Source organism: Polyodon spathula, chromosome 3 (assembly GCF_017654505.1).
Source record: "Polyodon spathula isolate WHYD16114869_AA chromosome 3, ASM1765450v1, whole genome shotgun sequence".
Classification (NCBI taxonomy): domain Eukaryota; kingdom Metazoa; phylum Chordata; class Actinopteri; order Acipenseriformes; family Polyodontidae; genus Polyodon; species Polyodon spathula.
Genome location: NC_054536.1, coordinates 73074622 through 73100880, shown reverse-complemented (window position 1 = coordinate 73100880; position 26259 = coordinate 73074622). Strand labels below are relative to the sequence as shown.

Genomic DNA, 26259 nt, shown 5'->3' with positions numbered 1-26259 from the left:
AATTGAATTCTGTGGAGGTCATTATTACCTTGTCAATGGCCAGTGTACAATCACTCTGCTTTCTGTTGCACTGGCTTTGCAGCTGTTCCACAGGTAAAAGCAATGTGTGACAGCTGCAAGGTAGGCGTGTTTATAACCTTTGGACAATTTCCTCACCTAATGAGACAAGGAGGACTATTGGTTTAATCGAGTCCATTACAGTACACCAGCAGAGGCTAAAGCAACAACTAAAAACTGTTTTTCAAGATATATATATATATAACTAGTCATTACTATATTATCCATCACACGTCCCCTTCCGTCGGTCGTCCGCCCATCCAAAGATATATATAATATATATATATATATATATATATATATATATATATATATATATATATATATATATATAGTAGTGTGCATGGGGGAAGGCAGCAGCAGGGCGGGTAGGTGATGTAATTACATGCAGACATAAGCCCGATATACACTCCTTGCAAAGGAGCCAGCTCTTTTATACAGCAGTATCAGCGTTGTGCTTCAGTACCAGAGGTCCCGGGTTCGCGCCCACCCTCCACCTGTGTGTGGATTGCCCTGCCCTGTGTGAAGCGCCTGCCTGCGGGAACCGGGATCGCTACATTGGTATCAGAAGGGGACGCACATACCCCGACACGCACTCGTCGGACTGTAGCCTAGTGGTAGTCTATTGTCGTACTATATCAGTATCAGTGTACAATGTTTCTTCCAAATCCATTGATTGAAATTTTGTGGGATTTAGGGGTTTTAAGTGTAAAGCATCACTAATAAAATGACATCAAAATCTAATTTGACAGACTTTTCTGTAAGTGTATATCTGTACAATTACTTGCACTATATTTCAAATAGGTACGTTTCCACAATTTTTGTTGCAATTTGTATTTTAAAATGTGATAATGTATATGTTATTTAAAGGAGGGCTGTACAGAATACATTCTTTTCTTTTCCTTGTACAGTAGTCTAACACTGAAACAGCCTTATTACCTTTTTGCTTTTCTACATTTCCTGGTGTTTCTGCAGTGGCAATATGAGAATGAAAAGAACATTCAGAAGTGTTGGACTCGAGGGTGGTATTTCAGACTCTTGTTTTTGTGTTGCCACAGCAACTTTCATAACAATGACAATATGTTTTGCTGTAAAACATTTAACTCTGTATTACAAATCCACACTGCACAACGCCTTATTAAAAAACAATTTAATTCATACAAACAGTATATGTGTTAAATATAAATGACATACTGGTACACATGCAATAGACTTTTTGTTGGTGCATTCACCCACTGTGCCACATAGCACCCTATATATGTACAAACTTCCATTTTATTTTCTGAGAAACTGATTTACAAAGCAACATTTATGCCATAATGTCTTGTAACAAATGTCCATACAAAGCCTCATCAAATGTGTGCTTCTGAGATGTAGCTTTTACGCTGATTCAATCAGGTGTCACAGCAATTCAATGTGTGTATAGAATACAGACCATTTTTTTTGTCTTGTGTGTTTCTATAATACAACAAATTTGAAGTCCTATTTCAAATAACATGAGAGACAAACCACCTTAACAACACTATCACCAAACTTTTCATTTGTATTGTACAATATCCATAATACTTGAATTTGACAAAGAATTACAGAATTATAAATTACATGCCAGACATATTAAATTAGAGTTCATGGACACCAGAACATTTTGCCAGAGAAGTTGTTCATAATGAGATTTTCTTTTTGTATTATTGTAACATATTACAAGCAAGAGCTTTCACATTTTTCACATGTTATGAATGGTTACACAGTACATCACACAGAACAGTTCAGACAATGCGATCCTAATAGGAATAAAAATACTAGGAACAGTTTGACATTTCAAAAGAAAAACAAAACAAAAAAATGACTAAGACAACATTAGTTCTATTCAGAAAGGCCTAATGTTTGGATTATTTCGATGGTAAAAAACAACTGTTCGGAGCAATTCAATTGTTAACCTTTCTTGTTTTTTTTTATGACATTATTTTTTTTTTTTGCATTAGCATCTATATTGAAACCCTAGTGACACAAGTTTATATTTTCTGGTATATTTTAAGAAACATGATACCGTATCTATGTCATACAACTTAAATGAGTAACTCTTATAGTAATAGTAAGAGCTTTAAAATGTCCCTTTATTTTAGCATTAGATTACTCTTCAGAAATGGTCCTGGGCAGTAGGAATGCTTAATAGTTAAGTATGAGCAAAACACTGCTTCTGTCAGACAGAGAAAGTCCATTGCATGTCTACATACCAGCTGTAGTTGCATGGCCTTGCTTTGAGTCATTGCTTAACATAACTATTACTTCACTTCCTTCCTTCTTCATGTTCCCCTATAATTACAGACAGGCTTCTTGCACACTTCTCTCAGTCGGGTTTGTGAGTGCTGTTTTTGGCCCCCAGATACTCTCCCCTCAGGATCTTGCGTAGAATGTTTGGCGAGTTCTGAGACACACTGCTTGTCAGGGGCAGAGTGGCAAGAGGGCCCAAAGCGAGGGCAAGTTCTCCCTTCACATTCTTCTGGGTCTTCAAGCCATGTCTACTGTGGATCAAACAAAGGAACTGTTAAAATCACAGCAACACAAACAGAACAGCTTCAGTGAATGAAAAACAGTGGTGCTGGAAAGGGCTTTTGATAACCCTGCTGATAAAAACAACAACAACACCTTGGTCAAGACTCCAGACTAAACTTGTATAACTGTTTCATATTTATACAATGTAAAACTGCAGAAATGTGTTTTGCTTCATTCTAAGTAAAAGTGAAAAAAAGAGTCATGTATGATCCATGACGAAGGCTGAAGCCAAACAAATTGATTGCTGTAAAATTCTGGGCAGGATGATGGTGGCCTAGAGTACATTTCCTGCACATTTTATGGATTACAGTGGCAGGCATCAGGACATTATTGTAATATTTCTTGACTTCAAATAAAATGCACCTGCTTTGTAACTATGGTAGTACAAAAAACTAGCGAGAAACTTTGGCCCCTTAAAACAGAAACCCTTGATTTGCCATTACCAAGATTGACTAGTAAGGCCTGCTATCAATGGGTGATACATTCATTCATTTTATGATATAGCTTTTGTCAGTTTCCTGATAAATATGCAGTTAACCTTTTTTTTTCTTTTTTTAAACAGTGATACATTATAATATACAATTTAATTTTTTTGTAAAGTTTTTTCTAATTATCAATTTTCTCAATCTCAGTACAGATTTCAGTAGTTTTAAAAAGAAGGTAAATGTATACAAATGTTTCAACAAGGTCTTTGTCAATGTGTTTTATATGTTTCAATTCCTTTTTAGACCTACCGTACATTTTATGAGTGACTGTTTACAAATTATAGCCTACATTTCAAATTGACTTCAACAAGAGTTCCTTAAAGCTTTTTTCCTGGCAACTTTTAAAGCAAATAGTAGCAGACTTTTCCCCATGTAAAAGGTAGCAATGTCTAAACAGTCCTAAATTGATGAAAATGTACTTCAAATGTCATACTCAGCTTGTTGCTCCAAAAGTTGCTAGAAAAAATGGAAAAAAAAAAAAAAAAAGCAGCATTTGTTTTGGAAATGAATTGTGATTTCAATGTTTAGGATTAAAAATGAATTGCACTCAGTGTGTAATTTGCAGATGGCACAGCAGTGTATAGTAAACTAATGAAGTATGAAGGAGGCCACCTGCTAGTTCTGTAATCCCTGTGGAGTGGGTGACAGACAGGCCCTTGTAAGAAAGAGCAGAGCAGACAAGCTGAGGGACCTACCCTTCAGTGGAAGTACTGACATCTGCATTTGGCTCGTGGATCAAACTCTTTTTTAATGAGCTGATGATGATGGGTGAAGATTCGGATTTCTGTAAAGGAAATATAATTGTAAAAGAAATATACATTTCATATGTACCTTATAACATATTCAAACTATACCAGCTATAGGCAATTTGTGAACCTTTACAAATCAAATACATAAACTCTCAAAACTCACAATTAATATTTCACAGTTTTAGTTCTAATGTTACTATTATTTGAACAAACACTGATAAAAAGTACTTTTAGAAAAAAAAAAAACCGCATTGTTTGATAATGATTACATGATTAAACAGTCAATAATATTCACTACATATCCTCAGTTATTTTTTTAAATGATCAGTTTTTAAAATGAAAATAATTGGTTTTGCATAGCTTTAACAGTGCGGTTGGAAAGCCCTGCTGTTTAATCATATTGTTTGTTTATTTTTAGAACGGGGTCTCCCCCTCAGCCCCTGTGTTATTTTGTATTTGTTTATTGTTTTATATTTGTTCCGTTATTTAAAAAGACAGCGTTCATGTGTGAACATTCTGGCAGAGACGAGGTTTGGCAAATTCGTCTGCCAGCAATTCAAAAACTCGTGCAGAAGGTGGTCATCTCCGAAATTAATTAAGTGATTAATTTGTTGCTAATCGCGAGATGGTCACCTGCATAAATACCTGCAGCTCTCTGCACTCTGGGTGGGTGTTCGGAGGCAAGAGAGGCATTTTAATCAATCAATCAATCAATCAATCAATCAATCAATCAATCAATCAATATATATATATATATATATATATATATATATATATATATATATATATATATATATATATATATATATATATATATATATATATATATATATATATATATATATATATATATATATATATATATATATATATATATATGGATCAGTGAAGGCAGTTGCTCGGTCTGACCTTAGCGTTTATTTTTGTGTTCGAGATTTATTTTGTTTAATAGTTTTTTTCTGCTCTGTGAGCAAGTGTTTATTTTTGTTTGTTTTAAATAAAACGGATCATGCGCCACTGCACCGTACCCACCTGTTGTTGTTACTCCTTCTGCTCTGAGTCACCGGAACGCCATTTCCTGCCACACGTGGTGTCCAGCTTGGGATCACCAGCGCCTCCTGGACTCAGGCCAGAAGAGGTACTGCAGAAAGGTACTGCAGTTTCTTTTTTTTTTTTTAATTGTTATAATTATTATTTTTTTGGATGGGAGGAGGAGTTGCAAAAAGCAGCAGAGGCAACAGCAGCAGCTGCAGCACCCGCTGCAGAGGAAGAGGTGATGGACCTCTGGACTGGGCAGCCGAGCAGGAAGAATGGAGGGCTGAAGGGGCCCCAATGTGCGGAGCCTGTGGTGAGTTTGGGCACGTTTGGGAGGACTGCCCCTATTGCGACCCCCAATATGAGGAGGCCTGGAACAGGACCTGGTTGGGGATGCGGCAGAGTGGTTCTGGGTGAGAGACCAGACTCCGCCAACGCCCAAGAGGGAGGATCCCAAACGGCTCAATCCTGCCCCAGCAGAGGGAGAATGCCTGCTGGTTCTGCCTGCACCATTGTGGGAGGACTGCTTGTCGCTCCCACCTCCACCAGCAGAGGGAAAGTACCTGCTGGTGGCACCTCCTCCACCACCGTGGGAGGACTATGCGCCGCTCCCACCTCTACCAGCAGAGGGAGTATGCCTGCTGGTTACCCCTTCACTGCCAGAAGGGGAGGAGCCCCGGCCGCCGTCGCTAGGAGCAGAGCAGCAGGAGCTGCCTCTGTCTCCAACCCCGCTAGAGGGAGAGAAGCAGGAGTTGCGTCTCCCTTCAGCATTGGAGGTACCAGGGCAGGATGCTGCCGGACCTCAGCAGCCCCTGCATAGGTTGCTGAGGGGAGCACGGGGGAAAAACGCCCGGCCACAGGGGCTGCGAAGAGGGCCAAACCCCGCACCACAGCTAGGCGTGGCTCTCCTCCCGCGGTCGCCTCCCGAGGAACTGCTGCTGCCCTGCCTCCATCCGCCCAAAGATGCCTGCCTCGCACCGCCCAAGGATGCCATGTCCGCATCGCCTGGGGGCCGCCTGTCGCTCCGCATCGCCTGGGGCTGCTTCTCTCTCTTTTATCCACTGGGGTCGCAGAGCATCTCTCTTCGCCTGGGGTCTCTGAGGGTCCCGCTTCGCCTGGGGTTGCCTGTCTCCTCCTCTTTGCTTGGGGTTGCTGGCCATGAAGAAGGGGGGGGGGGGGGGGGAGGGAGACCAGCTCCCCCAGCCGCACTTTCACGGTAGGAGGAATAGTGGCTGATGGGGGGGAGGAGGAGGATCTCCCACCATGGCCACCCCCATGGATTACTCCAGACCCCTCTTCCGGGACATTGAGACTGAGGGGGGAGGTGGCCGTTGGGGCCATGTGTGCTTCGCACAAGGAGGAGGATATGTAGCAGTGCGATTGGAAAGCCCTGCTGTTTGATCATATTGTTTATTTTTAGAACGGGGTCTCCCCCTTCGCCCCTGTGTTGTTTTGTTTATTGTTTTATATTTGTTCCGTTATTTAAAAAGACGGCGTGCTTGTGTGTACATTCTGGCAGAGACGAGGTTTGACACTGTACCTTTTTGTTTTTGTTGTTTCTTCTTCTGGTCTGAGTGACCGCAACGCCATTTCCTGCCACAATAGCATATAAGCATCAGAGTTTATCATTGATGGGCAGCTTATGCAGCACAATGGCTTGTTCGACACTTGCATCAAAAATAGAAGGTTTTCTTTTGATTGTTCTGCATCTGTCTACATCAGACAGAGGCAGTCTCTCTGGCCGCATGCTGGGGGATTGCAACCTTGAGCATTTACCTTCATTTGTTTTGCCTGTAAACACAAATAAATAAAATGTATTTCTGCTTGTGCTATAAAACCCTGGGCAAGGCTACTGTGGCCTGGAATATCTTTCCTAAGATTTTCTTTCTTTTTTAATGCATTACAGACAAGACAGTATTTTAATCAGCTTTACAGTAGCTTCTTTGCCATAATTAGATTCCAATATAAAACACATGGATGTGTGACAATGCTTTTACTAACAAAATAAAACCGTGGAACACTTTCAGCGTGCAATATTCCTGTAATAATCAGCAGGGGATGGGTGGTGTTTACCCACAAAACATTTGAGCAGCAGTCATTGAACGGCTTGATATGTTCTTCTTTTACCCACAAAGTTTAATATCTCAATGACACCCCAGAAAAAGAAAAACCGGTTACACTATTACATCTACAGAACGTTTGAATTGACAAAAGTTAATTTACCAGGATTCAAATACACCTGGGTAAACATACACCTGAATGTACAGTATGCGGGTTCCAATGGCTCCACTTGAGCAAAAAGCATGTTTTGTGAAAGGTAAACAGCTTGAGCTTACTCTGCGTTGCAACATAAGCAGACGGGAAGTATCCTTGCTGCCCATTCTTCAGGCGTCCAAACCACCACACTTCATCATCTTTGTAGAGAACATGGATGACATCACCCTGGCACAGGACTAACTCGTCTGACCAGTGAGGCTAGTAGTCAACCACTGCTACCACCTAGTGGACAAATATGGGAAATGTCACCCATGGGAGTATAACAAACAGAACAGGACAACTGCACAATATGCCAGATTTTCCACAGGTCGTGCAAATCTCCCATATAATGCATTTATTATAGAGGAGCTAAACTGCCTGTGGATTTTTCCTTAAGGGAAAGAGAGCAAAATGCCATATCACTCTGGGTTCAAAACAATAAGAAAAGTTTTTTTGAGGTACAGTGTATGCTGACTGGGAAAAGGGAATACTGTATTTTTCAAACAAAATGGAAAATTGTGTATTGTGACCTGGTACGTCTTCTCTTTTTAAGTATTCAGACAGTTTACATGGCATTCGTAACAAGTGTTAAAAGTCTCAATAAGCCAATTAAACCAATTATGTTTGTGGATTTCCTGTCAGCTATTTGAAGGAGAGTTTTAGGTGTGTGTATTAGCAAAGGACAAGACAAAACTAGTACAGTACAGCAAGAAGGCAATGTGGTAACAAAAAATGCAGAAGACATGTTTTTTTGCATAATATAACTATAAGACTTTGTACAGTTTTATATATACAGACAATATACACAATACATATTACACATACATACAAAACTTTGAATAAGAAAGCTAAACACATGACATTAAAATCATCAACTTACTCTCGTTTTTTACTTGCTGTGGGTCGTGTTTCATTCTTGCTTGACTGCATGCTAGAAGAGAGCACCATTACAACTTGGTTTTGTAAAAGGCACTGACTTGTTTTAGCAATTTATTCAGTTCACAATTTGTAATAAACAGCGATCGTCAATCAAATGCACATTAGAAGCATGACCACATTAGCATTTCTAGAATTAACAACAGGTATAAATTGATTCAACTCAGACATTGCAACTGGAAAGTAAGAAGCAATTGTTCCTCCAAGTGTAGAGCCATAGTGCATTTACCTTTGGAGGAGAAAACAGTGGTGAAGACCTCCAAGTGCTCATCAGGGCTGCTTGTCTAGTTGCCTGTGCTGATGGGACTGCCAGCTTGATGTTGAGGCTCTGAGTTCATTCCAGGTTCATTCAGGACACACACACACACACAGACACTATGTTGTCACCTCATTTATATTTTTGTTTGGCAACTGGTTGGTGGCAATCCAATCTGGTAGTGACAATTTAATAGACAGTTTGTCATTTACTACTAAGTGATTCATTTACAACAGTGATATTTAAACATTGGTACATTATACAAATAGTGTACTCTACAGCACAGACCCAACTGAAATGGATGTACAGCACAATACCATTGCATATACCTACTGCACCTGCTTGTTTAACCGCATAATCAAATTTAGACTCTTTATCATACAAACTGATTTGTTATTTATTACAATGACACACTTCTTGTAAATGCAAGAACATTTTAGGCAGATTAGTTAATGCTGCACTATCATATAATCAGTTATAATGCACATAGTTATAATGATATATTACATTAAGAGTTATGAAAGACAATGTCCCAGTTTGAATGATTGCTTTTAACTGAAAGCAAAATTTTCAGTATTAATTCCCCGTTTTAAATAACCATACTCAAGGTCCGCCCAGCCAGTCCTCGAGTTAATGTTTTCCAAAGGACCAAGTTGTTTCCTGATATATTGTCACACATTTCGACCCGATGCCTTTTGTCTGTAAAATCAGGCTTGGGTTGGTAATACATCTGTGTAAACCGGACCCTCCCCTAGCCTTTGGAACAAACAACAGATGGGGATTTTCATTAGTGGAAAAGGACGTGGTTCCACTACTCTATTCTGCTCATGTCAAGCGGTCCAATAGCATCTGTCAAAAAACTAGGAAGAGGGAAAGCCATTTGCATTGCATGCTGGAATTTAAATGAAATGGAAAATCATTGAAAAAAAAGTATAACAGCAAACAAAATACAGTATATATATATATATATATATATATATATATATATATATATATATATATATATATATATATATATATATATATATTTAAAAACAACGTATGGAAATATAAATGAAATGTATTTCTGATGTAATTCTAGTGACAAATCGCACATTTTAAAGTTTTTTGTAATTAAAATAAAATCAATTTACCCATTTTTTCAGTACAATTTGAAATGCTCAGTTGATTGCTGTCTCACAGCTGAAACCCACTTTCCTATCAGGAGGACTGAAGCTTCACCTCATTTGTCAAGAAAAAACTAAGCAACAGATGCTACTAAACCTTCGATCAGGAGTGGCTGCTGAAGCGTGTTGAGGCAAACACACGTTAGGTAACTTTTCTCCCTAACCCCGAGAATACCAAGTTAATACTGTCAAATTGGCACAAGATTGCATGACTTACCCTGAGCTCCAAGCTGATATCACATATTGGTCCTTATTTGTTATTGTACAATAACAATATGTCACTATTGTTTATATGACCAGATGTTAAAATAAATATCCATCCACATTAGGTCAGCCGTCAAAGTGAAAGCTTATTACATTTTGAATAAGGCGATCCATAACACTGAAACCAAAAACTCTGAATCTTAAACAAGCTGTTGAAAAGAGGCGACTGTTGATAACAAAGAACGTAGGATACAGTGCCTATAGGAAGTATTCATCCCCCTTGGACGTTTTCACAGTTTGTTGTGTTACAACCTGAAATCTTGGCGCTTTTAAATGGGATTTATTTTCCTTTGATTTACACAACCTACTCAACACTTTCAATGTGTGAAAAAAATGGGGGGGTGAAAAAACAAGTCAATTAAAAATAAAAACATTATCTTCATCAGATAAGTATTCACCCCCTTTGCTAGGACACTCCTAAATAAATGCTCAGGTGCAACCAATTGCCTTCAGAATTCACACAATAAGATAAATGGAGTCCATCTGTGTGCAATAAAAGTGGTTCACATGATTTCAGATTAAATACACCTGTCTCTGTAAGGTCCCGCAATTGGGTAGTGCACTCAAAGCATAGATACTACTAAGGAGCTTTCAAAACAACTCAGGGATAAAGTTGTGGAGGGGCACAGATCAGGGGAGGAGTATAAAAAGATTTCAAAGGCATTGAATATCCCTTGGAGCACAGTCAAGTTGATCATTAAGAAGTGGAAAGTATATGGCACCACCCAAAATCTGCTTAGAGCAGACCGTCCTCCCAAACTGAGCAGCCGGGTAAGAAGGGCATTGGTCAGAGAAGCCACCAAGAGACCAATGACAACTCTGAAAGATCTACAGCATTCCATGACTGAGATGGGAGAAACTGTCCATGTATCAACAATAGCTGAAGTACTCCACAAATCTGGCCTGCATGGAAAAGTGGCAAGAAGGAAGCCATTTCTGAAAAAAAGCCCATGTAAAACCCCACTTGGAATTTGCAAAAAGGCATGTGGGAGACTCTGAAAAGATGTGGCAAAAGATTATGTGGTCCGATGAAACAAAATTTTAATTATTAGGCCTAAATGCAAAGCATTATGTCCGTCGCAAACCCAACACAGCACATCACCCAGGTAACACCATCCCTATTGTGAAGCATGGTGGTGGCAGCATCATGCTATGGGGATGCTTTTCATCAGCAGGGACTGGGAAGCTTGTCAGGATAGAGGGCAAAATGTATGGAGCTAAATACAAACAAATCCTTCAGGAAAATTTGCTTCAGTCTGCAAAAGACCTAAGACTGGGATGGAGATTCACCTTTCAGCAGGACAATGACCCCAAACACACAGCCAAAGTGACAAAGGAGTGGCTTAAAAACAAGAAAGTGAATGTCCTAGAGTGGCCCAGTCAAAGCCTGGACTTGAATCAGATGGAGAATCTGTGGCAAGGCTTGAAGATTGCTGTCCATCAATGATCCCCAAGGAACTTGACAGAGTTTGAACAATTTTGCCAAGAAGAATGGACGAATATTGCACAATCCAGATGTGCAAACCTGGTAGAGACTTACCCCAAAAGACTCACAGCTGTAATTGCTGCCAAAGGTGGTTCTACCAAGTATTGACTCAGGGGAGCTGAATACTTATCTAACCATTAAATTTCAGTTTTTTTATTTTTCATTAACTGTTGTTTCACAATAAAAATTCTCCTGCCTCTTTAAAGTGTTGAGTAAGCTGTGTAAATCAAAGAAAAAAAAAATCCTATTTAAATGCATCAAGATTTCAGGTTGTAACACAACAAACTGTAAAAATGTCCAAGGGGGGTGAATACTTTCTATTGGCACTGCATGTGCATGACATTGCATAAAAAGTTTATCTCTCTTCATCTGAAATCCAATTTAGGAACATAAATTGCATGGAAATTTGTTTTTTTCTTCCTGCTAGAAGTTTCACATTTATGAAAGTATTGCACAGTGGACAAACTGTCATTTACTTTTAATTAATTATGCAAATTTGTGTACATTTTACTTTTACAAAGATGTTGCGTTAATAAGCCTCTGCTGCTCTGCTATTTGAAATTCAAGTGGTTTAGGACACCCGCTGCATTTAGATCTGCCTTAATCTGTCACAGTTACAGCACTAATTCCAGATCAAAGTATTACAGCTGCTTCAGCAGTCACAGTTCACTGTAAAGTATCAGTGATAAGCGGGAGTACTTTCTATAAGGCATAACAAATCCGTATTTATGAAGGGGAGTCTACAGAACTGATATAAACTGACTAAACAGCAATGATTCTAAATACCTTCATGAAAACTCTCTATGGAATTTAATCTACTTAGCTTCTTTTGTCTTTAAAAAAAATAAAATAAAAAAGTACTGATGGAGATATTTAGACCTGCCGGCATTTAGACTTAGAATCCAGAGATTATCTCCATTATGTGCCTCTAATCCTTAGATTCTTTTTACAATAGCCTCATCTCTATATTAATAAGATGGAACACATCTTCTCCATACACAGTGAAACTGTATATTGCAGCTTATCCGCGGATGTATAAAAGAACGCCCCAGCAGTGTTTGCAACATTACTCCAATGTTCAATATAATTACTCCACTGACACCCTTTGTACTGGTATTTCCAGTTCTGATATGGTTCTAATCCATGAGCTGGCAGGCAGATAAATCATCTAGTGCCCATCTTGAGCCAATTAGTTTGCACATCAATGTAAACAAACCTGAAACCATGTTACCTTAAAACAGTGGAAAGCTTATCAGACAAAAGAGTCCTTGAAACAGAGCATTCCTGATGATGCAGACTATACTGTGACACTGTTGCCCCTGCTGGATTCACTACAATGCATCTACAGCCTTTTCTTTCTAGAGTCTTCGGATAAGAGTTGCATGCACTTCAATCTAAAACAATTTAAAGGAGAGTAAGTTCTTGGAAGAAAAAAAACAAAGATCCCTCTTACATAACACGCTTAACTAATCCCCAGCTAACCACTAAAGGCAACATTTACACCACCAGTATTTTCGGAGTAGGTGCTAAGAGATATATTTAAGTCCATTAAATTCTTTGTATAATCAATGAAAACAACTCAAAAGACAACCCTACATGGATGTGATAGTAAGCGTTTATTTGCAGAAGCTATAACCTTATAAGTTAATCTAGTTGAAGATTGTTTTTTAACAGTATGTACTATAGAATTCAATACAGTTTAATCATGATACCAGTCTTAACTGATGGTAAAAAAGGGGCTGTACAATGAATTTAAAATAGGGGGAAACACTGCTGCTGCTATACCAGTAATTAAACCTTACTGCAGTATGTCTGTGGAAGGGTAGCCTCGCAGTTAAGGCTGGCCACCGGTGGAAACAGCAGAGGCAGATTTAGGAGGTTGCAGTTTCAAGTGCACTTATTAACAGCTAAACAAACAAATGTTTAAAATAAACCAACACCCAGACAAAGGCTATATTGGTGCAGATACAAATATTTACACCTATTACATGTGGAGGGGCACCAAACAGATTCATTTTAATGTTTGTCTCTATTTCTTAACAGCTATTTTCTCATAGATTATGGAAAAATTGTGGACAGTCTGTTTTTTTTTTATAACATACATATTTATTAGATATGTTTCATTATCATTTCATTTAAATAAAAGAATACATGTGTTTAAGTATGTACAGTACTTTGCACCTACAGTATAATGCATAACACCTGCATTTCTGACAGATTTTTGACATTCTACTGCATTTTAAAAAAAAAAATGCATCTAACATATTAGAGGGCAACAGATCTTAAAATAATCATTCACAGAGCATCCTTTTTTGTGATTCACAGGAATAGCTGTGATGCCAGCTTGTATTTCACTCTGTTAGTAAAGTTTCATCGAAGCTTCAAACCAGCCCGTCAGGTCCTCTTCTGTTTGAAGTCTTGGTGCCAGATTCCTGTAAAATATGCAATATAAAATATCAGTTTATTTTGATACTGAAGTCTTTATCCAAAAGCTGGATAAGCCTTTGAAATCAGCGAGGTGGCATTTTTCCAAAAGGATTATAAACTACAGTTGATAATGGGCTTTAGCCTCACTAAGCCTAGAAAAAATATAATTCCTGGTTTTACTAGGAGTTTAGTAAGACCAACCTAAGCTTGTTACCTAAACACTGTGGCTAATTTTTGTGAACATTTTAAAACCTGGAATGGTGAAACTATTGTGCAATGAGTCTTACTTCCAGCTCTGTAATTTAATTCATGTTTTAAACTAGTGAACATTTGTTTTACTTTGTGTATATACAGTGTACAGTGCACAGCGATTGTTCCTAGCTAAAACACATTTTAAAATGAACCCCTATAGTTTACCTGATGGATGGTGCCTTTGACTAAAGCAGGAATATCTTCTTTAGTATAACCAATGGCGCTCAGGCCATCACCAACATTCAAATCAAACAACAATTTCCGGAGAGTGCCTGCCAAAATAAGCTCAGCATTCTCCCGCTTTGCGTTGCAGACGTCGGTCCCTGCAAATGAAACAGAGGCCTGTCTGTGTAAATGGGAAGAAGGAAGTTGGCCCTGGCTTAATCACACACTGCAGAAAGAAAAAACCCTCTGCTCTCAAACACAGACTTAGCAAACAGCACTGCACACAGAAGCTGCACAGAATTACAACTAAAGAACACTCCTAATTTACTAGTCATTGTTGTTCCTGAGTGTTAGCACAGAGCAGTGCTTGATATCCAAAGAATGCCAGTGTGTGCAGTGCAGTATGTGTATGTTAAGTGCCCTGTCTCGGCTTGTTTTGAATTAATTTGAACAGTGTAAACATAACCCATCTACTTTCAAATAATTTCCTTGTTTTCTTTACTTCCCCAGTATTGCACATAATTCATCTTTTAACCTAAAATTACAATTACATTTTAGCTCTGCTCTCCTTACATGTGACTTAAAAAAGTACCAAACACCACCACATGTGGTAAAGACAACTGATGAATGTTTGCATTGTATGCAGTGTTATCATTAAATAACTGTACAAGGTTATCACAGTATTTGTTATTTGGTACTAAAATTTGCTAAATGAAGAGTACTATATTAAACATTTATTCATAGAGTTCAACTTTGATATGTGTTATCGTATTCATTTTTAAAATGGGAAAAATAATGGTTGTGTGTGCTATTGCAAATATTATACTGTACTGAACAAAATATTTCCATAAAATGTCTCTACCATGTACATCTATTCACTATATAGGTCTCAAATGTGCAGTTTTGCAAACAACATGTTATACATTCATTTCAAAACATGATATCTGGTACTACACTAGGTTAAAGAAAACATTGTTTGAAAGCCGTACTTTTTAACTTTGTACTTCCTGGGTCATTTCAACTGGACAGTGACATTTTCAACACCCCCTCACTGGCTTCTTTCCTGTCAATAACCAAACAGCAGCTTCTAACTGACAAGCATTCAGTCAGTAACATGCTTTGACCCAGAAGACCGTTGCAGTGAAATGACCCAGTGAATACAAGTGCAAAACAGATAACCTAAGAAAAAGGCAAAGACACTGAGAGTTTCCTTTAACCTAAAGCAGTACCAGATGTCATTTTATGTAGCTATAAGAAGTGCTAAATGGCCAAGACTTATGGAATTATTTTGTTAGCTACAATTACTTTAACTACAAACTGTACAAATGATATATTTACAGTAGAATTAAAGAACTGTAATGCATAAAGTTCAATGAGACAGTCGGCTATATATTAATTTTAATACCAGGCCATAACATAGTAGACTGAAACATAAAAATGTATACTTGATAAAAACAAAATAAAAACAATACAAAATAAACAAATAGACTACACACATACCACCAAATGATGATTCACATTATAGTCCTTAACAAGTCCAGTTATAGGGTACAACATTCTGTGGATAAATAAAAAAAAAATTAAAAACATAGTTCTCTCTCAATTATTTCTTATTACAGCAAAAAAAAAGTAGAACAGGTACATTTTTGGATAGAAAATTCCCTTGGGAGTTATTCCGGCTGTAAGATTAACTGAAACTATTCTCTTATTCAGAAAAACAGTTGCTTAACAGGGTAACGCTTATAAAAAATAAATAAGTCAAATGAAAAACATTTCATTCAGTACCTTCATCAGTGTGGTATATTTAGAGTGCGCTTATTCGAAAGAATAGTATTACAAGTGGATAAAATCTAAAACATGGTCAAGTGTTTTAAACTAGTGACTCAGTCACTTCAGTCACTTATGCTATGCTGTAAATGGAGGCCTTTGTGCCTTCCCTGTATATCAAAAATATAAGTTAAAAATGAGTTTAAAATGATTTACTGTTTAAATGATTTATTTAAATGTGAATTCTGGCGTTTACAAAATTCCAGCAAACACACTCATCAACTGCATGCTAGACCTGGCCTCCAGATCATCAGCCTTCCTCACAGCTCTGCAAATAATTTAACAAACGGAAATGATAGGAACAGTGGCATTATTAAAATTGTGGGTAGCTTTTACATACCTAAGATAGTTGCTATCTTTACAACAAGGTGTCTTTAACATTAATAATATAACAAACACACTATATGTGGCTTTCTTTGCTGCATCAGAGCAAGGGTATGTCACGTATAACCACCCAATGTATTAGCAGGAGCATGCCTAGCTATAGTGCGGATAGCAGCTTTCAAGAGAGGGCTTGAATCAGAAATATTAGAGGTGAGTGACAGGCACACAAAAGGTAAAATATAGGACTGACCTTGTCGAACACATACCGTTTCATATATTTTGCCACAATATTGAGTACATGCTTAGACCAGACAACGCTAATAGGGTTTCCAAAGCACAACAGGGGGTAAAACAAGGAGAATTCTGGAAGGCTACAAACTATCTCTTCACTCGGACACCTTAAAGACCTGTCTGTCACCACCAGGAAATGGCTTTATAAATTTAGATTACAAAACTTTCAACTGAAAGCTTAGTTGAAGTAACAAAAACAATTCTGGCAGTCACCATTGCAGTAAATCGTTCTCTGAGGTAAAATGAAGAACAGATGGCTCCCCCAGTCATTCTGTATTGGTACTAAATGGATAATATTTAGGGTACTACTAAATTTGTGAGATGGATTGCTCATTCGAATGTTTTTCATGTTTCTGAAGAAGGGCTTGTTATCTATTCAGGGATAGCAGTTTATTTAAGAACAGATTTATCTAAGTATTTACACCAGTGCAGTTTGAACCATTTTTAGTGCAAAAAAAGCAGCAACACCTGCTTCAGTTATGAAATTACCATTCTGGGTTGAGTTTTATTTTCAGTTCACAGTAAACTACACAATTTTATGAAGTTTACTCAGACGGACAATTAACTGTAATGAAGACTTGAATCCCATTTTCGGACCTTTTCTTTTCCAGTATTAGTTATTACTGGTGTCCCTTATCATTGTGCTGAAGATATTCAGTTCTGAGCTTATTTTTTCCTTAAATATCAAGCACAACATTATATATATATATATTATATATGCAGTGCCCATAGAAAGTCTACACCCCCTTTCAAAATTTTCACCTTTTGTTGCCTTATAGCCTGGAATTAAAATACATATATATATATATATATATATATATATATATATATATATATATATATATATATATATATATATATATATATACACACACACACACACCACAACTTCCAAGTAAAAAAGGCACAAATCAAGGGATGGGTATAAAAAAATATCAAAGGTCTTGAATATCCCTTGGTGCACGGCCAAGATAATTATTAAGAAGTGGAAGGTGTATGGCACCACCAAGACCCTGCCTAGATCAGGCCGTTCCTCCAAACTGGATGATCGAGCAAGAAGACTGATCAGAGAGGCTACCAAGAGGGCAAATGGAACTTTGCAAGAGCTACAGGCTTTTATGACCAAGACTGGTCAAAGTGTGCATGTGACAACAATATCCCAAGCACTTCACAGATCTGGTCTGTATGGTAGGGTGGCAAGAAGGAAGCCATTACTCAAGAAAGTCCACCTTGAATTCCATTTGAAGTATGCAAAAAAACACTCAGGAGATTCTGTAGCCATGTGGCAAAAAAGTTTTGTGGTCTAACAAAACTAAAATTGAACTTTTTGGCCTAAATGCAAAGCGTTATGTTTGGCGCAAACCCAACACAGTGCATCACCTAAAGAACACCATCCCTACAGTGAAGCATGGTGGTGGCAGCATCATGTTTTGGGGATGTTTCTCATCGTAAGGGACTGGGGGCACTTGACAGGATAGAAGGGAAAATGAATGGAGCAAAGTACAGAGAAGTTCTCGAGGAAAACCTGCTGCTCTCTGCAAGAAAGCTGAAACTGGGACGGAAGTTCACCTTTCAGCATGACAAATGACCCAAAGCACACAGCCAAAGGTACACTGTAGGATAAGGAACAAAAAAGTAAATGTCCTTGAGTGGCCCAGTCAAAGCCCTGACCTAAAACCAATCAAAAATTTGTGGCATGAAATATTGCCAAATCTAGGTGTGCAAAGTTGGAAGATACGTATCACAACAGACTCACAACTGTAATTGTTGCCAAAGGTGCTACCACCAAGTATTAACTCAGGGGGGTGGAGACTTATCCAATTATGATCTTTCAGTTTTGTGTTTTTAATATATATATATTATTCTCAATAAAAACTGTTTTCCTCTTAACAGTGTGGAGTATGGTGTGTAGATAAGTGGAAAAAAAAAATCCTCATTTAAATGCATGAAACTCTGAGGCACTGACACAACAAAATCACATTTATTTCTTTAAATAAAATTATGTAAATGTTATAAACTATATATAAAAAAACAAATACATTGATACTGCCCTCTAATGCTGCAATGATGTTCACCAATATAGTTGTATTGTATAAGCAGTAACCTGAACACTCACTTGCATCTAATGGAAGGTAAAGTCGACATTTAATTTAACGCAGTATGTTTGAGTAAGAAAAAAAACACACACACTTGTGATATTCTTAAACTCGTTTTTATGGTTTCTAAAACTGTGTCAGCTATTTAATATTATTGAGGACTCTGCTGTAACTTGAAATGTTTTTGACCAGTAGTGCCTACGCTGACACCTGCTGGTTTTTGCTTGCACCTCATTTATTTTACCTGGATGCCCCTAAAAAGACACTTGACTTTCAAAGCAAGGTAAAAGCGTATTTTTATTTCTGAATACGGATCACCGGTGATTGCAACACTAAACAAACCCTTCCCAGGAAGACATACGTTATGTGTACTACTGTATTCTTCGCAAAACACCAGGCTATCGTGTTTTGCATGCCTGCAATATGTGCTGCAGACATGGTATTACTTGCATATAACAAAACCTTTTATTTTCAAAGTCCTTAAAGTTCTAATTAGAATATCTGAGTCGGAGGCATCATTTTAGGTGTAAACTCTTTGCAGTTGCCCGAGTAGGTGAACTGCTCTCTCTCATCCTGCCAGTTACCATTTTAAATACTATGTACTATACAATCGCTAACTTTTTACATTTGTGCGTGACTCCAATAAGGGCATTGGGGCGCACATTGCTTAAAATCCAATGGTAAGGTACACGTACGATATTTTCATTATTAAATTGTGTTATTTTTTTCATTTAGTCTAAGCTACCATCTCATATTTATTATTCAAGTGTTTATAGTTACCAATAGTGTGCCCTGTGTGGTGTTGACATAACAATTTTTATTAATCGATTTTCCCACCCTACATTAAATATGGTTTCTCCACATTAGGGTTCACCATGCTTTGTTAGGTAATGTGTGCCTGTATCTTTAACACATCTTGTGACAGCCTGCTTTACTGAAAACGGAAAAAGCGAATGAGGCAGTTTAAATATCTGCTGAAACAAACTTACAAAACTATTTGACAAACGTTTCAATTAGAAGTCTTTCTCAATGTCTTCAACTCAAGAGAAAAGACTTTTCGTTAAAACGTTTGCCAAAGAATGATACAAGTTTATTTAAGTGTTTCTGTCCTGTCATTGGGCATTCTATATGGATTCATATTTTCTATGAAACGGAAAGGCACTGTCCAGCACAGAGCACACTGACGGATCCACATGGAGAAGGCCGAGTGTTTTACATCAAGTGATGTTTTTCAAAGTTATCAGTATGTTCTTGTTAATCTAATATCTATATGCATGCTAAATGTATTGAAAATGCACTGTTGATTATTTTTATACTACACTGTGGTCTGCCTGATTCTCCACAACTTGGCACACATTATTGTTGTATTTAAATAAATACTTAAATCAATAAATAAACACATTTTGGCCCTTTGTAAGGTCACTATTTACCCATTATTTATTATTGTGCATTACATGTTAACCTGTGGTTTTAAGCAATACCAGCACACAAACTGGCTCACATGTCAATTAGATTTTACTATGTAATGTACCTAGAGTTCTTCAGGGATCATACTCTAGGTCATGGTGACCCATTGCATAAATACATATTGGACACATGTTGGAAAATTAAGAATGAAAACTGCTGGAATTAAGATTAAAACTTTGAAATACTTTGTATTTAAAATGATATGTTCATGACCTGTAGCTTAAATGTTATGTACTAGGCACAACACAATAACTAAATACTTTTTACGCACAAAAAAAAAAGAATGTACAAATGCAGCATATATCCGGCTAGCAAGCTACGTTCAGTAGTGTAAATGAAGCAGGAATAGTTTACCTTGGTATGACAAAGTCATAAACGACCGTAGGAAATATTTGAATGGGGGAGAAACCAATGAATCAATGCGAAATTTGAATGCAAATTACAACACAATTTATTTATGAACATAAAAAATAAACAAAAACACAACAAGAAATGTAATGGTTAACAGTACCATTGCTTCCAGGGCTATGTACAAATAAGGTACAGGTTGGACTCAAAGTTCAAAAGATTTCAATTAAATAGTATGTCGATAGTAAATTTTTTTTTAAAGCATTTTGTAAAACTTCAAATCTTGCAGTGCAATCGGAAGCACACTCAATGAAAGAAATTCTTACATTATCACTAAATACACCGTTCGTTTTTCTCTTATTTATAAAAGTACATGGTAAGATTACGTACTGTTACATTAATCAGCACGACCGAGAAAGGCACAAGGGATTGACCAAGACTATGTACTTCATAGTGCTATTACAAGGTATGACAAGCTTACCGTTTCGCAGCAGTATTTTTGGAGAAACCCCAAAACAATGACCGTAATTACCACATGAATGGACAAAGTCATAGCACAAGTAAACGTCTGTTAACGGGATATTTTCTTTCTTTCTATCGTTTTCCTTGCTTCATGCGTGGTTTTCTATTCTTGCCGCCGCCTCCCCCTGGTCCTCCTTTTTTACCCTTCCCCTTGGCCGTCCCTTTCCCCGAGAAGTTACCCTTACGTCCCTTTTTACCAGATGACTTTCTCTTCTGAAACCCGGACTGCCGATCCTCTTCTCTCATCTGTTTGTTCACCGCTTTGGTGATGTCAATTCTCGGCTTCTTGCTGTCCATGATGTTTAACAAGTCCAGCTGCTTCTGTTTCTCGACAGAGAAATCGCCTATGAGCGGCTGAAACTGTCTCTTCTTGCCAATGTTCTTGGGCGCTTTTTCCTTGGGAAGGTTACCTTGAAATTTACCCACGGAGGCCGTGGAGTGTTTAGCAACATGAATAGCTTTGCCCAGCTCCGTTTTTGACTGCTGGTCTGAAGGTGCAAGTCCCACGCCAGGCACTTTAATCTTTTGCCCCCTGGCGATGTTTCGTAGTCGGTTCAGTTCGTTTTTTGCCACCCTTTCCTTCTTTGCTTTGATGCGTTTGCTGAACTGGTCCTCATTCGGGTCGGCAGTCTCTGGCACCTCGATCAGCCACTCTTTGGTATCATCATTGGCTCGCTTGTAGCCCCATCGCCTTTTCCACTCCTTGTGCACGTCGTCCCACACCAAGTTAGTTTTCTTTTTCTTTTGGATCCCTTTTAGTTTGGCGAATTCCTCCCATTTGGTAGAAGGCCTGGGTTTTGGGACAGGTTTCTCTCTCGGCAGGCGGGTAGTGGGCTCGGGTAGTTTAGCCACAATTACCTCCTCGACCCTCTCCGTTGGCAGTTTCCAGAGCTCATTGATGAGCAGCTGCGTGTTGTCCCGGGCCAAAGAGCGCAGGAACGCATCTTTGTTCTGTTTTTTAAACGCTCGGGTGTCCGTAGGGTTTTTATCGAAAGCGATCAGGTTCCCTGGATCAAATTCGAGCTCCAATTCTTTGTGGACAGAAATACTTTTAAGTTTTTCAGCCTCATCTCTCTCTGCTTTGGCGAGCACATCTTCAATGCTGCAAGCTGCCATTTTGGATTCTCATTGAAAGGAAGCACGTTGAAAGGTTAAGATAATCATTTCCGGAGTGCACCCAGAAGCCATTTTTAAGTGGCCGCCAGGTGGTGACATTTATTTAAAATTAAAGGTTGGAAAGCTCTCCAGCAACAATAAAAAAAACGAACAAAAAACAAAAACAAAAACAATACAAACAAAACAAAACAAAACAAAACAAAACAAAACAAAACATTTCACGATACAAAGTAGGCAGTGCCATGCTTGCTTTCATGGATTTAACTTATTTGGTCTCTGTAGGTGTAATTGTTCCATGTCAAGTCTCTACTAGGTTATACTTTTATAATGCCCCCCCCAATCTTATATAAAGTTTTCTCATTATACAAATTAAAAGGTGATACTGCTTTTTTTTGATGGATTAAATAGTTTATGATTTGTGGATCAGCGTTTCATTCTGTGAGAATTAAAAGTAATTGTACCTATCTTCAAGGCAGTCAGTACCTGCTCTTAAGCACAACAAACCCATAGTTAGGAAGGATCATTGTATGTGGTGTGTAGACATGAGTGCAAACGGTGGAATCTGACCTCCTGTGATGTCTGAGAGAGTATGTATGTTACAATAGCAGAGTTTGTATGACTGAAGTGTTGTTTATGCAGTGCCTATAGAAAGTCTACACAAGTACAGATAAGTCCTTGAAGAAAATATGCTGCCCTCTGCAAAGAAAACTGAAACTGGGACGGAAGTTCACCTTTCAGCATGACAACGACCAAAAACACACAGCCAAAGCTACATTGGAGTGACTAAGGAACAAAAAGGTAAATGTCCTTGAGTGGCCCAGTCAGAGCCCCGACCTAAATCCAATCAAAAATTTGTGGCATGACTTCAAGATTGTTGTCCATCAACGCTCCCAAGGCAGAGCTTGAACAGTTTTGTAAAGAATGGTTAAACATTGCCAAATCTACGTGTGCAAAGTTGGTAGAGACTTATCCCAACATACTCACAGCTGTAATTGCTGCCAAAGGTGCTTCCACCAAATATTAACTCAGGGGGGTGGAGACTTATCCAATTATGATATTTCAGTTTTGTATTTTTAATGTATAATTTTTTTCTCAATAAACTTTTTTCCCCTTAACAGTGTGGAGTATGGTGTGTAGATAAGTGGAAAAAACCCTCATTTAAATACATGAAACTCTGAGGCACTGACACAACAAAATGTGAAAAAAGTTCAAGGGAGTGTAGACTTTCTATAGGCACTGTATATATGTATATATATGTGTGTGTGTGTGTGTGTGTGTGTGTGTGTGTGTGTGTGTGTGTGTGTGTGTTTGTTTATTTCTATCAAAACAAGACTTTTCTGTGCAACAGAAGCTTTGCTTACTTATCCCAGCCAGGCTCCCCAAATGTATTTATGTATTTATATGAGTGTTTTAAATGAAAAAATACAATTACAAAACAATCTAATGAAATTAATTAATACAAAAAAACAAACAAAACATTTCAATACTGTCCAGTTCTATATATACAGTATGTATTGTAAGCTTTGCTATAGAGGTATATGATTATTTCCAAATTCTCGCTATAGAGAATGCAGTCTCAGGTCTCGACTGAAGAGTCCACAGACAGAGGTGACTGTGACACTAATGCTGGTGATTTATGGCTGTCTTTGCTGGAATCCTAGTGAACTGGGGTGCACATAACAACATCTCTCACTACAACTGGCAGCGATCTTGGAGTCACAGCTGACACAGACCATAGGGACAAGGAGCATGGGGAGGAAGACACATGCAACTGACAGCGCTTGTTGAGTTGAGGTATTCGGCAGACTGACAAGGAAGGTGAAGCTGTCCTTGAGCCAAGTTACCTAAAAACTCCCCATTTCCAGGTATCCAGGATACCACAGTGCTTGAGCCAATATTAATCATTACAATTCTTGCTGATTATATGACAAGACACCTAAACTTCCCCCCAAAACCACTGATTTACCATCAATTTACCTATTAAACATATTATTACATTTACACTTTGCAAAAAGAAAAGACTTGACATACTTGGAAATGTATCTAAATCAAGCAGTACTTGTACTGTATATAGATTCAACATTTATATTTTACATATACAGTCACAGACAAAAGCATTGGCACCTTACACTCTATAAGATCATTCTAGAAAGCATGTTATAGTACATATTTAACAGAATGGGCCCTGATTTCACGAACAAAATGTAACATAAGGGTTAAGAATGATCATACACGTCTGAAAGCTGTAATAAAAGCAAAACGAGGACACATGAAATACTAAAGCAGGGGTGCCAGTTCTTTTGTCTTGAACACATGAAACAAGTTTGTTTATTTTTTAATAAAGATTATTTGTTAAATTACTAAATCTATTTCCACGAATTATGGTATAATATTCGTCAATGGCAGTACTTTTGCCTGCGACTGTAATTATGTGAAACTCATTTTAAGTCAGCATAGACCGCGTGGTTTGTTTATTACGATTTACTGTATTTGTATATATGATGGCGAACCACCGTGTTTTCTTTATTGTTTTTGTGTATATTTTGTTTTAGCAGCGTGGATGGAAATCCACGTTAATAATTAAAAATCGTGCAGAAGGTGGCCATCTCCGAATTAATTAAGTGATTAATTTGTTGCTAATCGGGAGATGGTCACCTGCATAAATACCTGCAGCTCTCTGCACTCTGGGTAGGTGTTCGGAAGTGGAGAACGGAGAACGAAAGAAAGAACGAAAGAAAGAACGAACGAACGAACGAACGAACGAACGAACGAACGAACGAACGAACGAAAGAAAGAACGAATGAAAGAAAGAAAGAACAAACGAAAGAACAAACGAAAGAACGAACGAAAGAAAGAAAGAACGAAAGAAAGATTTAGGATCAGTGAAGACGATTGCCCAGTCTGACCTGGATCATTTTTGTGTTTGTGATTTGTTTTTGTTTACATCTTCTGTTTCGCTCTGTGAGCACTGTTTATTTTTGTTTAAATATTTTATTTTTGTGGTGTTTAACAAACAGCGTACGCCACACCTGTGAACTGCAGTACCGATCTTTCTGTGTTTTTGTTCCGTCTTTTGGCTTGACGTCACCGCAACGCCATTTCCTGACACAAAGCATTCATACCACTGTCAGGGAGAAAAAGATTGCATTCATTACATTCAGTGTTACATTGGCAATGACGTCAGGACTCTTAGCAGCGCATAGATCTGTAGGGTTGTAGAAGTGCTTTACTTAGAGGTATTTCTAATGCGTCTCTTAGCAGAGATTCATTAAATAGCAATACCAGCACTAAGGTTTTCATCCACAACCCCTATCAGAGCTGTGTCCAAGCAAGATTCACTCACCACACTTGTTTTATGTACCCTGAAAGCCAATCCATTCTTGAGCAAAACATCTTGGTTTGAAATACCTAGTTACAATTGGTGCAATTTTATGAGTGTTACAGAGCGAAAAAGAGAGACAAGATGAAACTCAGTGATGACTCAATAGCATATGTCAAACAGCCCCATTGAAAGTAGACTTGCCCATCTTTTCTCTTATTACTGAAAAGTTCATAGTGTTGTATGTTGCAATAGCACTTTTAAGTAATGCCACGTGGAATGCAGGTTGAGTCATGTGTACAGGAGCTTAATGATTTGAATCCAGGTCATGCTGAGTGGTTCTTGGCTGAGGGCCTGCATAGCGCTGCCTCTAAGGCAGTAGGCTCTCTCTCTCTCTCTCTCTCTCTCTCTCTCTCTGTGTGTATATATATATATATATATATATATATATATATATATATATATATATATATATATATATATATATATACACACACACACACAGCTCTGGAAAAAATTAAGAGACCACTGCAAAATTATCAGTTTCTCAGGTTTTCATCCACAACCCTTATCAGAGCTGTGTGCAAGCAAGATTCACTCACCACACTTGTTTTATGTACCCTGAAAGTTTCTCTGGTTTTACTATTTATAGGTATATGTTTGGGTAAAATGAACATTTTTGTTTTATTCTATAAACTACTGACAACATTTGTCCCAAATTCCAAATAAAAATATTGTCATTTAGAGCATTTATTTGCAGAAAATGACAACTGGTCAAAATAACAAAAAAGATACAGTGTTGTCAGACCTTGTACAATGCAAAGAAAATAAGTTCATATTCATTTTTAAACAACACAATACT

At 37.9% G+C, this 26259-nt stretch overlaps 1 protein-coding gene and 1 long non-coding RNA gene across 4 annotated transcripts; both read right to left on the bottom strand.

Annotated features, from left to right (window-relative positions):
* Positions 1–1244: 1244 nt before the first annotated feature.
* Positions 1245–4940, bottom strand: LOC121308615. Of its 2 annotated transcripts, none has more exons than XR_005948533.1 (3): positions 4873–4940; positions 3791–3879; positions 1245–2579 (listed from the first exon to the last, which is right to left on the bottom strand). It is a non-coding gene; the product is annotated as an uncharacterized LOC121308615 (long non-coding RNA). The 2 variants fall into 2 exon arrangements; XR_005948532.1 differs by having other exon boundaries at positions 4877–4934.
* Positions 4941–13377: 8437 nt separating this feature from the next.
* rrs1 (ribosome biogenesis regulator 1 homolog) lies at positions 13378–22084 on the bottom strand. 2 transcript variants are annotated; one of them, XR_005949983.1, is made up of 4 exons: positions 20922–22084; positions 15588–15645; positions 14088–14245; positions 13378–13675 (listed from the first exon to the last, which is right to left on the bottom strand). XR_005949983.1 is itself a non-coding variant. In XM_041245870.1 (1 exon), exon 1 carries the CDS (start codon positions 22076–22078, stop codon positions 21035–21037), a length of 1044 nt encoding a protein of 347 aa, XP_041101804.1. In that variant the 5' UTR covers positions 22079–22084; the 3' UTR covers positions 20526–21034. The 2 variants fall into 2 exon arrangements, 1 of the variants encoding a protein (XP_041101804.1); XM_041245870.1 differs by lacking the exons at positions 13378–13675; positions 14088–14245; positions 15588–15645 and having other exon boundaries at positions 20526–22084.
* Positions 22085–26259: the final 4175 nt, after the last annotated feature.

Bases quoted from the DNA above. Each gene is read 5' to 3' on its own strand.
- rrs1 (XM_041245870.1), bottom strand. From the start codon at position 22,078: ATGGCAGCTTGCAGCATTGAAGATGTGCTCGCCAAAGCAGAGAGAGAT.